Source organism: Oncorhynchus mykiss, chromosome 11, assembly GCF_013265735.2.
Source record: "Oncorhynchus mykiss isolate Arlee chromosome 11, USDA_OmykA_1.1, whole genome shotgun sequence".
Lineage (NCBI taxonomy): Eukaryota > Metazoa > Chordata > Actinopteri > Salmoniformes > Salmonidae > Oncorhynchus > Oncorhynchus mykiss.
In genome coordinates, this window is record NC_048575.1 from 3,628,930 (window position 1) to 3,643,551 (window position 14,622).

General features: G+C 44.7%; 1 protein-coding gene across 1 annotated transcript; it reads left to right on the top strand.

Annotated features, from left to right (window-relative positions):
• The first annotated feature begins 5,010 nt into the window (after window positions 1–5,010).
• LOC110535177 (elongin-C) lies at window positions 5,011–7,957 on the top strand. The gene is made up of 4 exons (XM_021620039.2): window positions 5,011–5,135; window positions 5,533–5,564; window positions 5,695–5,838; window positions 7,447–7,957. Exons 2-4 carry the CDS (start codon window positions 5,561–5,563, stop codon window positions 7,635–7,637), a joined length of 339 nt encoding a protein of 112 aa, XP_021475714.1. The 5' UTR covers window positions 5,011–5,135; window positions 5,533–5,560; the 3' UTR covers window positions 7,638–7,957.
• Window positions 7,958–14,622: the final 6,665 nt, after the last annotated feature.

The window sequence follows — 14,622 nt, forward strand, 5'->3', positions numbered from 1 at the left end:
TTAGTAGTATAATGTGTTAGTAGTGTATTTTGTTAGTATAATGTGTTGGGAGTATGAGAGAGGTAGTTAGGAAACCAGACCAAAGACCCCTCAGAGACACCAATACTCCTTAGCCGGCCCACAAGAATGGAATGGTCTACCGTATCAAAAGCTTTAGCCAAGTCATTAAAAACAGCAACACAATATTGCTTAGAATCAAGGGTAATGGTGACATCATTGAGGACCTTCAAGGTTGCAGTGACACATCCATAACCTGAGCGGAAACCAGATTGCATACCAGAGAGAATACCATCGACATCAAGACAGTTATTCAGTTGAATATTTACATTTTTCCCAAAACTTTTGAAAAACAGAGCAAAATAGAAATGGGCCTATAACAGTTAGGATCAGCTTGATCTCCCTCTTTGAATTAAATAGGAACCGTGGCTGCCTTCCAAGCAATGGGAACCTCCCCAGAGAGGAGAGACTGGTTAAAAAGGTCAGAGAGAGCCTTGGCGATGATAGGGCAGCAACCTTAAAGAAGAAAGGAGAGACAGGTTAAAAAGGTCAGAGATCGGCTTGGTGATGATGGGGGCAGCAACCTTAAAGAAGAAAGGAGAGACAGGTTAAAAAGGTCAGAGATCGGCTTGGTGATGATGGGGGCAGCAACCTTTTAAGAAGAAAGCAGTCAAGTTTCAGGAGCTCCTTTAGCACCTCGGACTCAGTGACTGCCTGCAGGGAGAAACTTTGTAGCGGGGCAGGGGGAAAAGAGGGATGAGCGTTGGGGATAGTCATATTAGAAGGGAAAAAGAGGGAGGAGCATCGGGAATAGTTGCATTAGAAGGGGAAAAGAGGGAGGAGCATCGGGGATAGTCGCATTAGAAGGGGAAAAGAGGGAGGAGCGTTGGGGATAGTCGCATTAGAAGGGGTGGGTGATGAGGAAATGTTGGACAGCAAGGAGGCATGGCTGAGTCAAATAGGAATCCTGACTTAATGAAGTGGTGATTAAAGAGCTCAGCCATGTGCTCCTTGTCAGTGTCACATTCTGACCTTAGTTTTGTCTTTGTTTTAGTATGGTCAGGGCGTGAGTTGGGGTGGGCAGTCTGTTCTTTTTTCTGTGATTTTGGGATTTCTGTGTTTGGCCTGGTATGGTTCTCAATCGGAGGCAGCTGTCAATTGTTGTCCATGATTGAGAACCATACTTAGGCAGCCTGGTTTCACCCTTGAGTTGTGGGTGCTTATTTTCTGTTCTGTGTTTTGCTTCACCGTTCAGGACTGTTCGTTTTGTCCTTTTATTGTTTTTGTTCAGTGTTCAGTTATCGAATAAATCTAACATGGACACTTACCACGCTGCACATTGGTCCTCCTCTTCTTCCACCTACGACGACCGTTACAGTCAGTAACAACATCCTCAACATTAAGGGACATTGGCAGCTGTGAGGAGGAGGGTTTATTCTCCAGGTCTTTAACCGTTTTCCAGAACTTCTTGGGGTGAGACCCACAGGGAGAGAATGCTCCTTAAAGTAACTAACTTTGGCCTTCCAGATAGCCTGAGAGCACTTATTTCTCATGTGCCTGAACGAGAGCCAGTCATCCTGAGTATGCGTGTGCCGAGCCTTTCGCCAAATGTGATTCTTGAGGTGGAGTAACTGCCAGATCACGGTCGAACCGGGGGCTGAACCTGTTTTTAATTCTCCTTTTCTTTATCGGGGTGTGTTTGTTAACAATATCACTGAAAATATATAAAAAGAAGGTCCAAGTGTCTTCGACAGAGGGGATCAAGCTGATTTCTATACCAATTTACAGAGGCCAGGTCATGAAGGAAGGCTTGCTCATTAAAGTTTTTTAGCAAGCGTCTATGACAAATCAGAACAGGTCGGACTTTGTGGAGACAACCGAGCACTGAAGGTGTTCCTTGGTAAAGATTGCCACTCCACCTCCTTTGGAAGATCTGTCTTGCCGAAAAAGGTTAAAACCATCAGTGTTCAAAACACTCTTCCTTAACCACGTCTCAGTAATGACCAACACATCTGGATTGGAGCTGTGAACCCACACTTTCTATTGATCCATTTTAGGTAATAGGCTTCTACTGTTAACGTGCAGAAAACCCAGGCTTTTACGAGAGCAGAAATCAGTGCGGCAGTAGATGGGCCAGGGGGTACATGCACATTTCCAGATATCATCAGCAGTAAAACAATCAGGGCACGGCAGAGGACAGAGAGAGCTCTGCAGTGCTGATTTATGACATCAATGTGCAACAAGATCACGTTGTACAGCAATGTCATCTGGTAACATGAATACAAAGCCGGCGAGAGGTGGTTAGAATAGAATGGGAGGCCAAGAGTCTGTGTAACCAATAGAGAGTCAGAGTCCTGAGCTGAGTGTGGGAACAAACATAGTCTGTCCCACGGTTTGGTAAAGAAGCAAGTTCATAGTCAATAAAGCACGCAGGAGTCATGAGGCAAATAGCATAAAGCACAAGAAAAACATATAACGACTTGGGGTTTGGCCATTGTTCAAAGAGTCACTCGCCCCAACAAGATACCTTGAGAGAGGAGCTCTCTATCCAGTAGGCTATAAAAGTCTGAGATAAAATAAATAAATTGTGGGCCTATACTAGCTAATTAAAACCTTTCTGAGTAAGCTCACATAATAAGCGTCACAAGTTAATTAGCCTACCTATAATTCAGATCAGGCCAAAGTCTGCCATGCGTGTGTAACAGTGTAGCTTTAGACCGGCCCCTCGCCCATACCCGGGCGCGAACCAGGGACCCTCTGCACACATCAACAACAGTCACCCACAAAGCATCGTCACCCATCGCTCCACAAGCGCACACCACCGCTAACTAGCCGTTTCACAACCGTTACATGTGTAACAGTAACTGGTGCTGGAGGGGATCAAAATCTCGGGAGAGAGAGGTGAGTGTGGCAGGGGTACCTGTACCAGACAGTTTGCTGGGACGCTAGCTATATCTCTCAGCCATCACACATATTGACATTTCAAAATGCTCTGTGGGTCTGACAAGTATAAATACTGTATCATCAGTACAGAACAACCCAGAAGTACACACAGTTAATACACACATTTACCACCCCCTCTCTCTCTCTCTCTCTTCTCCCTCTCTCTTTCTCTCAAATTCAATTCATTTTAAGGGGCTTTATTGGCATGGGAAACATATGCATTGACAAAGCAAGTGAGGTAGATAATAAACAAAAGTGAAATAAACAATAAAAATGAACAGTAAACATTACACTCACAGAAGTTCCAAAAGAATAAAGACATTTCAAATGTCATATTATGTCTATATACAGTGTTGTAACGACGTGCAAATAGCTAAAGTACAAAAAGGAAAATAAATAAGCATAAATATGGGTTGTATTTACAATACTGTTTGTTCTTCACTGGTTGACCTTTTCTTGTGGCAACAGGTCATAAATCTTGCTGCTGTGATGGCACACTGTGGTATTTCACCCAGTAGATATGGGAGTTTATCAAAATTGGATTTGTTTTCAAATTCTTTGTGGATCTGTGTAATCTGAGGGAAATATGTGTCTCTAATATGGTCATACATTGGGCAGGAGGTTAGGAAGTGCAGCTCAGTTTCCACCTCATTTTGTGGGCAGTGAGCACATAGCCTGTCTTCTCTTGAGAGCCAGGTCTGCCTACTGTGACCTTTCTCAATAGCATGTCTATGCTCACTGAGTCTGTACATAGTCAAAGTTTTCCTTAAGTTTGGGTCAGTCACAGTGGTCAGGTATTCTGCCACAGTGTACTGTCTGTGTACTCTCTGTTTAGGGCCAAATAGTATTCTAGTTTGCTCCGTTTTTTGTTAATTCTTTCCAATGTGTCAAGTAATTATCTTTTTGTTTTCTCCTGATTTGTTTGGGTCTAATCGTGTTGTCCAATTTGGTGTTTGTCCCATTTTGTGAATTCTTGGTTGGTGACACCAGACCTCACAACCATAAAGGGCAATGGGTTCTGTAACTGATTCAAGTATTTTTAGCCAAATCCTAATTGGTATGTTGAAATTTATGTTCCTTTTGATGGCATAGAATGCCCTTCTTGCCTTGTCTCTCAGATCGTTCACAGCTATGTGGAAGTTACCTGTGGTGCTGATGTTTAGGCCGAGGTATGTATAGTTTTTTCTCTTTCTCTCTCTCTCTCCTCTCTTTCTCGTCCCTTTCCCCCTCTCTCTATATCCCCTTCTCTCTCTCTCATTTGCTCTCCTCTCTGTCTCTGTCTTCCCCCTCAATCTCTGTCTCTCTCTCTACTTCTCTCCTCTCTCTCTCTTTCAGGGCTAGATTGATAGGGGCTTTGATTAGGTACGGGGCTGTGGGATCGTGTGTCTGTCCACCAGCAGCTGCTATCCCCTGTCATGACCGAGGCTGACAGGCCTGGACAGCAGTACTAGTGCAACAGTAGCGTGTTAGCGTAGCCAGACCAAGGCAACGTCCCACATGACACCCTATTAATTTTACAGTGCACTACTTTTGATCAGGGTCCATAGGGCTTAGTGCCCTATGTAGGGAATAGGGTGTCATTTGGAATGGAACCCAAGCCCTCTCAGAGTAGAGCAGCAGACTAAGGCGCCCCCTGGATAGACGGCAGGATAATCATCCCTACTACTGCACTGCAGCACAGTTTAATTAAATTGGGACATATAGGGGGTACTGAAATGAAACAAACTTGGATAAGCCATATTGATGGTCCAATGAAGGACATTTCTTCTAATCACACGGAGACAGCTGTTACAGGGAATAACAAGTATACTGTTTCCTGCGGTGTATTACAGTGTTGTAATATTACTTTTGTCCACAAAGTGACAGTGTTGTCCCATTATTCATTGCAAAACCATGCAACAGATACTGTAATGAAGTTGAAATGAAGTTGAAAAGTGAGACCCTACTCTTTTTTGATTGTTTATATGTACATCTCTATTGAAGATATTTCATAAATTCACCACCAGATTAGGTTTATATTAGCCCTCGACAAAAGTCAGACAGGAACTAATGTAAGCGGAACCTTTTTACCTACTGTGTGGTATCCTACGGAAGGGATTACTACAAACGGCGCACTGCTATTTACCAGAACTGTTTCCTGTGTCAACATATCTTGCTAGCCGGAGCGAAAAGTACCCACGTTCAACTGTTGTGTGGTAATGAAAATAAGTATAATTTTATTACACTGTATCAGTAATATTGTGTATGTCATTATATTATAATGTGTATTGGTAATCTGAATACGTAGTGGACTGGATTTACGTTGATTGTTCGTCAAACTGGAAGGCAACGACCGACGAGCTATTTGAGTAGACAGCTAGCTAGCTAATAGCTTCTGATAGCTTGGTGCTTCAGCTGTTATTTGTACGGTTAGAGACTTGATGATGGGCTCGTCTCTGATTCAGGGTTTGAAGTACATGTTAAAGATGTATTATAATATTTAACACCGTTCCCTATAAAATAGGTGTCTAGTTAGCTAACTAGCTAGTCACCTGAAAGTATACATTTTGAATTGTGGCCGAAGTGATTTGAATAAATTCGGTTTTTTTTCAGGGACAGGAGTTTCAGATTTCAAAATAAAATGGGTGAGTGAATGTTAAACGGACTTTTTTGTTTAAATGTATTTTTGTTGCATGTCACCAAATAATAGGAATAAATTACCCATGAATTGAAACGCAGTTTAACAGTCTCACTTTTCCCTCTTCCCCTCATTAGATGGTGAAGAGAAGACCTACGGTGGCTGTGAAGGCCCAGATGCCATGTATGTGAAGCTGATCTCCTCTGATGGCCACGAGTTCATAGTGAAGAGAGAACACGCCTTGACCTCGGGGACCATCAAAGCCATGTTGAGTGGACCAGGTAAGTGGTGTTTGATATAGCATAGAATCTGCCGGGGTCCAGAGGTAGAGCTGCTCCCTGGAGGCAGTGGTTCAATCCCCTGTTCTTCCACTCAATTTCTCTCCTGTAACCCTTTCACCCATCGTCTCATCTCATATTATGTTTTGTTGAGAGGGCAAGCAGACATTCAGACTGTTGAGGCAGGACAGGACAACATGTTTGATTCATCAGAGGAGATTTGATTTACATAAACAATACGAAAGGGTAATGAGATCGAAAAAGCCCATGATTGAATCAACTTGTTAGTCCAATGAATCACATACTGCATATCCTTTAAACTAGCTGTACAGCCGTTGAACATGTGTACAACTAGTTCAATCATGCTCATATTAGGTTCAAAGAGTAGGCCGTTTCAGAACTTTTTTTACTATAATCCCACATATTAGTTGTAATCCTTTTCCCAACTTGCTCTCAGTGCTTGTAGGCAGGAAGTGCCAACGGGTAATCATTTTGAATGAACAGAAACGTTACTTCTGATCCACATCTCAGACCTATAAATGTTACTTCTGATCCACATCTCAGACCTATAAATGTTACTTCTGAACCACATCGCAGACCTATAAATGTTCATTCTGAACCACATCTCAGACCTATAAATGTTACTTCTGAACCACATCTCAGACCTATAAATGTTAATTCTGAACCACATCTCAGACCTATAAATGTTAATTCTGAACCACATCTCAGACCTATAAATGCTCATTCTGAACCACATCTCAGACCTATAAATGCTCATTCTGAACCACATCTCAGACCTATAAATGCTCATTCTGAACCACATCTCAGACCTATAAATGTTACTTCTGAACCACATCTCAGACCTATAAATGTTACTTCTGAACCACATCTCAGACCTATAAATGTTACTTCTGAACCACATCTCAGACCTATAAATGTTACTTCTGAACCACATCTCAGACCTATAAATGTTAATTCTGAACCACATCTCAGACCTATAAATGTTAATTCTGAACCACATCTCAGACCTATAAATGTTAATTCTGAACCACATCTCAGACCTATAAATGTTACTTCTGAACCACATCTCAGACCTATAAATGTTACTTCTGAACCACATCTCAGACCTATAAATGTTACTTCTGAACCACATCTCAGACCTATAAATGTTACTTCTGAACCACATCTCAGACCTATAAATGTTACTTCTGAACCACATCTCAGACCTATAAATGCTCATTCTGAACCACATCTCAGACCTATAAATGTTACTTCTGAACCACATCTCAGACCTATAAATGTTACTTCTGATCCACATCTCAGACCTATAAATGTTAATTCTGAACCACATCTCAGACCTATAAATGTTACTTCTGAACCACATCTCAGACCTATAAATGCTCATTCTGAACCACATCTCAGACCTATAAATGTTACTTCTGAACCACATCTCAGACCTATAAATGTTACTTCTGATCCACATCTCAGACCTATAAATGTTAATTCTGAACCACATCTCAGACCTATAAATGTTACTTCTGAACCACATCTCAGACCTATAAATGCTCTTTGTATCAAACTGACAACGTTTCTTACTTTTTTTCTCCACAGGTCAGTTTGCAGAGAACGAAACCAACGAAGTGAACTTCAGAGAGATCCCCTCCCATGTCCTGTCCAAGGTGTGCATGTACTTCACCTACAAGGTCCGCTACACCAACAGCTCCACGGAAATCCCAGAGTTCCCCATCGCCCCTGAGATCGCCCTGGAACTACTCATGGCTGCAAACTTCTTGGATTGTTAACTCAAAGAAATGTAGCTACTGAAACTCTTTTGAGAAAAAAAAAAAAACAAACATTTGTTTTGACTATTTAACTTTGTTTCAGATATAAAACAAAACCGTGAATGATGAGTACTTTGTCAGTATGCTTTTAAGCTTTTGTTTATTTATATATATTCTTTTGCTACAAGCTTTATGTCCACCTTTTTTATTGGTTAGTAATGACTCTCGTTTGAACATAATAAACTAAAATGGCTGCACCAGTTGCTCCGGAATGTGGCTAGCACCTGGTAAACAATCGTTCCTTACCTCCCCACCACAATAAAGGATGTTTGGTGACTGTTTTTCGGTGCTTAATGGGTCCCTTGTGTGATAAACATTTTTTTACACGTTTGTATTCATTTAGAACAGAATAGCTGTTGGAGGAGTTCATCACATCCATTTATCTGTGGGCCCTGATACAACAGTCGGGTGATGGTGTTGCATGACTTTTGTGATTTTTTCACCACGGGGAGTTATCTGCTCCTGATGGGATATTCATTAGGTCATACCTGTGAACATAACTGAATGAACTTACATAAACAATAAAGTATCACGTCCGATCCTTATTCACAAAGCCTAAGTAGAAGTGCTGAGCTGGGGGACTCCAGAGTGGCGTAAGGCTGTGTCACAGCAAGCCGCGACCGGGAGAACCATGAGGTGGCGCGCAATTCACCCTATGGCGTCCGGGTTAGAAGAGGGTTAGGCCGGCCAGGACGTCCTTCTCCCATCACTCTCTAGCGACTCCTTGTGGCGGGCCGGGCTCAATGCATGCTGACTTCAGTTGCCAGTAGTACTGTGTTTCCTCAGACACATCGGTGTGGCTGACTTCCAGGTTAAGCGAGCAGTGCGGCTTGGCAGGGTCATGTTTCTGAGGACGCATGGCCCTCGATATACGGCTCTACCGAGTCCTTACGGGAAATGCAGCGACAAGACTGTGACTACCAATTGGATACCACGAAATTGGGGAGAAAAGGGTGGTATCTAGGTTCAGTTTTGTATTTTAGTTCAAAATGAATGTCTGATAAAATCATGAAGTCGCTCTCCTTTTCGTTCTAAAACGTGTGGATTTGTTTACAAAGGAGATGACTACAGGAAAAAGAGGACCAAGCACGCCCCGATTCTCATCGACAGGCTGCAGTGGAGCAGGTTGAGAGCTTCAAATTCCCTGGTGTCCACATCATCTACAAACTCACATGGTCCAAGCACACCAAGACAGTCGTGAAGTGGGCACGACAAAACCTTTTCCCCCTCAGGAGAAGATTTGGCATGGGTCCTCGGATCCTGCGCCATCGAGAGCATCATAATGGGTTGCATCACTGCCTGGTATGGTAACTGCTCGGCCCCTGACCGCAAGGCACTACAGAGGCTAGTGCGTACGGCCTGGTACATCACTGGGACCGAGCTTCCTGCCATCCAGGACCTCTATACCAGGCGGTGTCAGAGGAAGGCCCTAAAAAGCGGTACGAGAGCGCCAAGTCTAGGTCCAAGAGGCTCCTAAATAGCTTCTAAGCTATAAGACTCCCTCTATACATAGTCACTTTAATAACTCTACCTACATGTACATATTACCTCGATACCGAAGCGCCCACACATTGACTCTGTACCGGTACCCCCTGTATATAGCCTCCACATTGACTCTGTACCGGTACCCCCTGTATATAGCCTCCACATTGACTCTGTACCGGTACCCCCTGTATATAGCCTGCACATTGACTCTGTACCGGTACCCCTGTATATAGCCTCCACATTGACTCTATACCGGTACCCCCTGTATATAGCCTCCACATTGACTCTATACCGGTACCCCCTGTATATAGCCTCCACATTGACTCTCTACCAGTACCCCCTGTATATAGCCTCCACATTGACTCTGTACCGTAACACCCTGTATATAGCCTCCACATTGACTCTGTACCGGTGCCCCTGTATATAGCCTCCACATTGACTCTGTACCGGTACCCCCTGTATATAGCCTCCACATTGACTCTGTACCGTAATACCCTGTATATATCCTCCACATTGACTCTGTACCGTAACACCCTGTATATAACCTCCACATTGACTCTGTACCGGTACCCCCTGTATATAGCCTCCACATTGACTCTGTACCGTAATACCCTGTATATAGCCTCCACATTGACTCTGTGCCGTAACACCCTGTATATAGCCTCCACATTGACTCTGTACCGTAATACCCTGTATATAGCCTCCACATTGACTCTGTACCGGTATCCCCTGTATATAGCCTCCACATTGACTCTGTACCGTAACACCCTGTATATAGCCTCCACATTGACTCTGTACCGTAACACCCTGTATATAGCCTCCACATTGACTCTGTACCGTAACACCCTGTATATAGCCTCCACATTGACTCTGTACCGTAATACCCTGTATATAGCCTCCACATTGACTCTGTACCGTAATACCCTGTATATAGCCTCCACATTGACTCTGTACCGTAACACCCTGTATATAGCCTCCACATTGACTCTGTACCGTAATACCCTGTATAAAGCCTCCACATTGACTCTGTACCGTAATACCCTGTATATAGCCTCCACATTGACTCTGTACCGGTACCCCCTGTATATAGTCTCCACATTAACTCTGTACCGGTAACCCCTGTATATAGCCTCCACATTGACTCTGTACCGGTACCCCCTGTATATAGCCTCCACATTGACTCTATACCGGTACCCCCTGTATATAGCCTCCACATTGACTCTGTACCGTAACACCCTGTATATAGCCTCCACATTGACTCTGTACCGTAACACCCTGTATATAGCCTCCACATTGACTCTGTACCGTAACACCCTGTATATAGTCTCCACATTGACTCTGTACCGTAATACCCTGTATATAGCCTCCACATTGACTCTGTACCGTAATACCCTGTATATAGCCTCCACATTGACTCTGTACCGTAATACCCTGTATATAGCCTCCACATTGACTCTGTACCGTAACACCCTGTATATAGCCTCCACATTGTTATTTACTGCTGCTCTTTAATCATTTGTTTCTCTTTTTTTTTGGGGGGGGGGGGGGGGGGGGTATTTTCTAAAAACAGCATTGTTGGTTAAGGGATTGTAAGTAAAGCATTTCACTGTAAGGTAATACTTGTTGTATTCAGCATTTCACTGTAAGGTCTACACTTGTTGTATTCGGCGCATGTGACATAAGATTTGATTTGATTGGGAGGGTAAAGATGCCAACAATATCTTTTAGTAGAGCTATGGCTGACAGGTGGACCCGGGAGGACATAGCAGCGTAGATGGATCTGTGGATGGATCTGTGTATTGATCTGTAGATGGATCTGTGTATTGATCTGTAGGCGGATCTGTGTATTGATCTGTGGATGGATCTGTGGATGGATCTGTAGGCGGATCTGTGGATGGATCTGTAGATGGATCTGTGGATGGATCTGTAGATGTCATCTGAACTGTTTAAAAGCCCCCCCCCCCCCCTCATCACATGATCACCTGCATTCAAAAGACCACCGACCACCATCTACAGATCCATCCACCACCATCTACAGATCCATCCACCACCATCTACAGATCCATCCACCACCATCTACAGATCCATCCACCACCATCTACAGATCCATCCACCACCATCTACAGATCCATCCACCACCATCTACAGATCCATCCACCACCATCTACAGATCCATCCACCACCATCTACAGATCCATCCACCACCATCTACAGATCCATCCACCATCCATTTTTGGTGTTGGGAGGCAGACAGACAGGCAGGCAGGGAGGTCTCCCAATAGTTGCTTGAAAGTGAAAGAGAGTGGTCTTTAGAGAGGTCCAACAGTTGGGATCTCGGGCCATCAGGGCCTTTACTGTCAATCTACTGTAGAGAGGTCCATCAGGGCCTTTACTGTTAATCTAGAGAGGTCCAACAGCTGGGGTCTCAGTCCATCAGGGCCTTTACTGTTAATCTAGAGAGGTCCATCAGGGCCTTTACTGTTAATCTAGAGAGGTCCATCAGGGCCTTTACTGTTAATCTAGAGAGGTCCAACAGCTGGGGTCTCAGTCCATCAGGGCCTTTACTGTTAATCTAGAGAGGTTCAACAGCTGGGGTCTCAGTCCATCAGGGCCTTTACTGTTAATCTAGAGAGGTCCAACAGCTGGGGTCTCAGTCCATCAGGGCCTTTACTGTTAATCTAGAGAGGTCCATCAGGGCCTTTACTGTTAATCTAGAGAGGTCCATCAGCTGGGGTCTCGGTCCATCAGGGCCTTTACTGTTAATCTAGAGAGGTCCAACAGCTGGGGTCTCGGTCCATCAGGGCCTTTACTGTTAATCTAGAGAGGTCCATCAGGGCCTTTACTGTTAATCTAGAGAGGTCCATCAGCTGGGGTCTCAGTCCATCAGGGACTTTACTGTTAATCTAGAGAGGTCCATCAGGGCCTTTACTGTTAATCTAGAGAGGTCCAACAGCTGGGGTCTCAGTCCATCAGGGCCTTTACTGTTAATCTAGAGAGGTCCATCAGGGCCTTTACTGTTAATCTAGAGAGGTCCAACAGCTGGGGTCTCAGTCCATCAGGGCCTTTACTGTTAATCTAGAGAGGTCCATCAGGGCCTTTACTGTTAATCTAGAGAGGTCCAACAGCTGGGGTCTCAGTCCATCAGGGCCTTTACTGTTAATCTAGAGAGGTTCAACTGCTGGGGTCTCGGTCCATCAGGGCCTTTACTGTTAATCTAGAGAGGTCCAACAGCTGGGGTCTCAGTCCATCAGGGCCTTTACTGTTAATCTAGAGAGGTCCATCAGGGCCTTTACTGTTAATCTAGAGAGGTCCATCAGGGCCGTTACTGTTAATCTAAAGAGGTCCATCAGGGCCTTTACTGTTAATCTAGAGAGGTCCATCAGGGCCTTTACTGTTAATCTAGAGAGGTCCATCAGGGCCGTTACTGTTAATCTAGAGAGGTCCATCAGGGCCTTTACTGTTAATCTAGAGAGGTCCATCAGGGCCTTTACTGTTAATCTAGAGAGGTCCATCAGGGCCTTTACTGTTAATCTAGAGAGGTCCATCAGGGCCTTTACTGTTAATCTAGAGAGGTCCATCAGGGCCGTTACTGTTAATCTAGAGAGGTCCAACAGCTGGGGTCTCAGTCCATCAGGGCCTTTACTGTTAATCTAGATTGGTCCAACAGCTGGGGTCTCAGTCCATCAGGGCCTTTACTGTTAATCTAGAGAGGTCCAACAGCTGGGGTCTCAGTCCATCAGGGCCTTTACTGTTAATCTAGATTGGTCCAACAGCTGGGGTCTCAGTCCATCAGGACCTTTATTGTTAATCTAGAGAGGTCCATCAGGGCCTTTACTGTTAATCTAGAGAGGTCCAACAGCTGGGGTCTCAGTCCATCAGGGCCTTTACTGTTTATCTAGAGAGGTCCATCAGGGCCTTTACTGTTTATCTAGAGAGGTCCAACAGCTGGGGTCTCAGTCCATCGGGGCCTTTACTGTTAATCTAGAGAGGTTCAACAGCTGGGGTCTCAGTCCATCAGGGCCTTTACTGTTAATCTAGAGAGGTCCATCAGGGCCTTTACTGTTAATCTAGAGAGGTCCAACAGCTGGGGTCTCAATCCATCAGGGCCTTTACTGTTAATCTAGAGAGGTCCAACAGCTGGGGTCTCAGTCCATCAGGGCCTTTACTGTTAATCTAGAGAGGTTCAACAGCTGGGGTCTCAGTCCATCGGGGCCTTTACTGTTAATCTAGAGAGGTCCATCAGGGCCGTTACTGTTAATCTAGAGAGGTCCATCAGGGCCTTTACTGTTAATCTAGAGAGGTCCAACAGCTGGGGTCTCAGTCCATCAGGGCCTTTACTGTTAATCTAGAGAGGTCCAACAGCTGGGGTCTCAGTCCATCAGGTCCTTTACTGTTAATCTAGAGAGGTCCATCAGGGCCTTTACTGTTAATCTAGAGAGGTCCATCAGCTGGGGTCTCAGTCCATCAGGGCCTTTACTGTTAATCTAGAGAGGTCCATCAGGGCCTTTACTGTTAATCTAGAGAGGTCCAACAGCTGGGGTCTCAGTCCATCAGGGCCTTTACTGTTAATCTAGAGAGGTCCAACAGGGCCTTTACTGTTAATCTAGAGAGGTCCATCATGGCCTTTACTGTTAATCTAGAGAGGTCCATCAGGGCCTTTTACTGTTAATCTAGAGAGGTCCATCAGGGCCTTTACTGTTAATCTAGAGAGGTCCATCAGGGCCTTTTACTGTTAATCTAGAGAGGTCCATCAGGGCCTTTACTGTTAATCTAGAGAGGTCCATCAGGGCCGTTACTGTTAATCTAGAGAGGTCCATCAGGGCCTTTACTGTTAATCTAGAGAGGTCCAACAGCTGGGGTCTCAGTCCATCGGGGCCTTTACTGTTAATCTAGAGAGGTCCATCAGGGCCTTTACTGTTAATCTAGAGAGGTTCAACAGCTGGGGTCTCAGTCCATCGTGGCCTTTACTGTTAATCTAGAGAGGTCCAACAGCTGGGGTCTCGGTCCATCAGGGCCTTTACTGTTAATCTAGAGAGGTCCATCAGGGCCTTTACTGTTAATCTAGAGAGGTCCAACAGCTGGGGTCTCGGGCCATCAGGGCCTTTACTGTTAATCTAGAGAGGTCCATCAGGGCCTTTACTGTTAATCTAGAGAGGTCCAACAGCTGGGGTCTCAGTCCATCAGGGCCTTTACTGTTAATCTAGAGAGGTCCATCAGGGCCTTTACTGTTAATCTAGAGAGGTCCATCAGGGCCGTTACTGTTAATCTAGAGAGGTCCAACAGCTGGGGTCTCGGTCCATCAGGGACTTTACTGTTAATCTAGAGAGGTCCATCAGGGCCTTTACTGTTAATCTAGAGAGGTCCATCAGGGCCTTTACTGTTAATCTAGAGAGGTCCAACAGCTGGGGTCTCAGTCCATCAGGGCCTTTACTGTTAATCTAGAGAGGTCCATCAGGGCCTT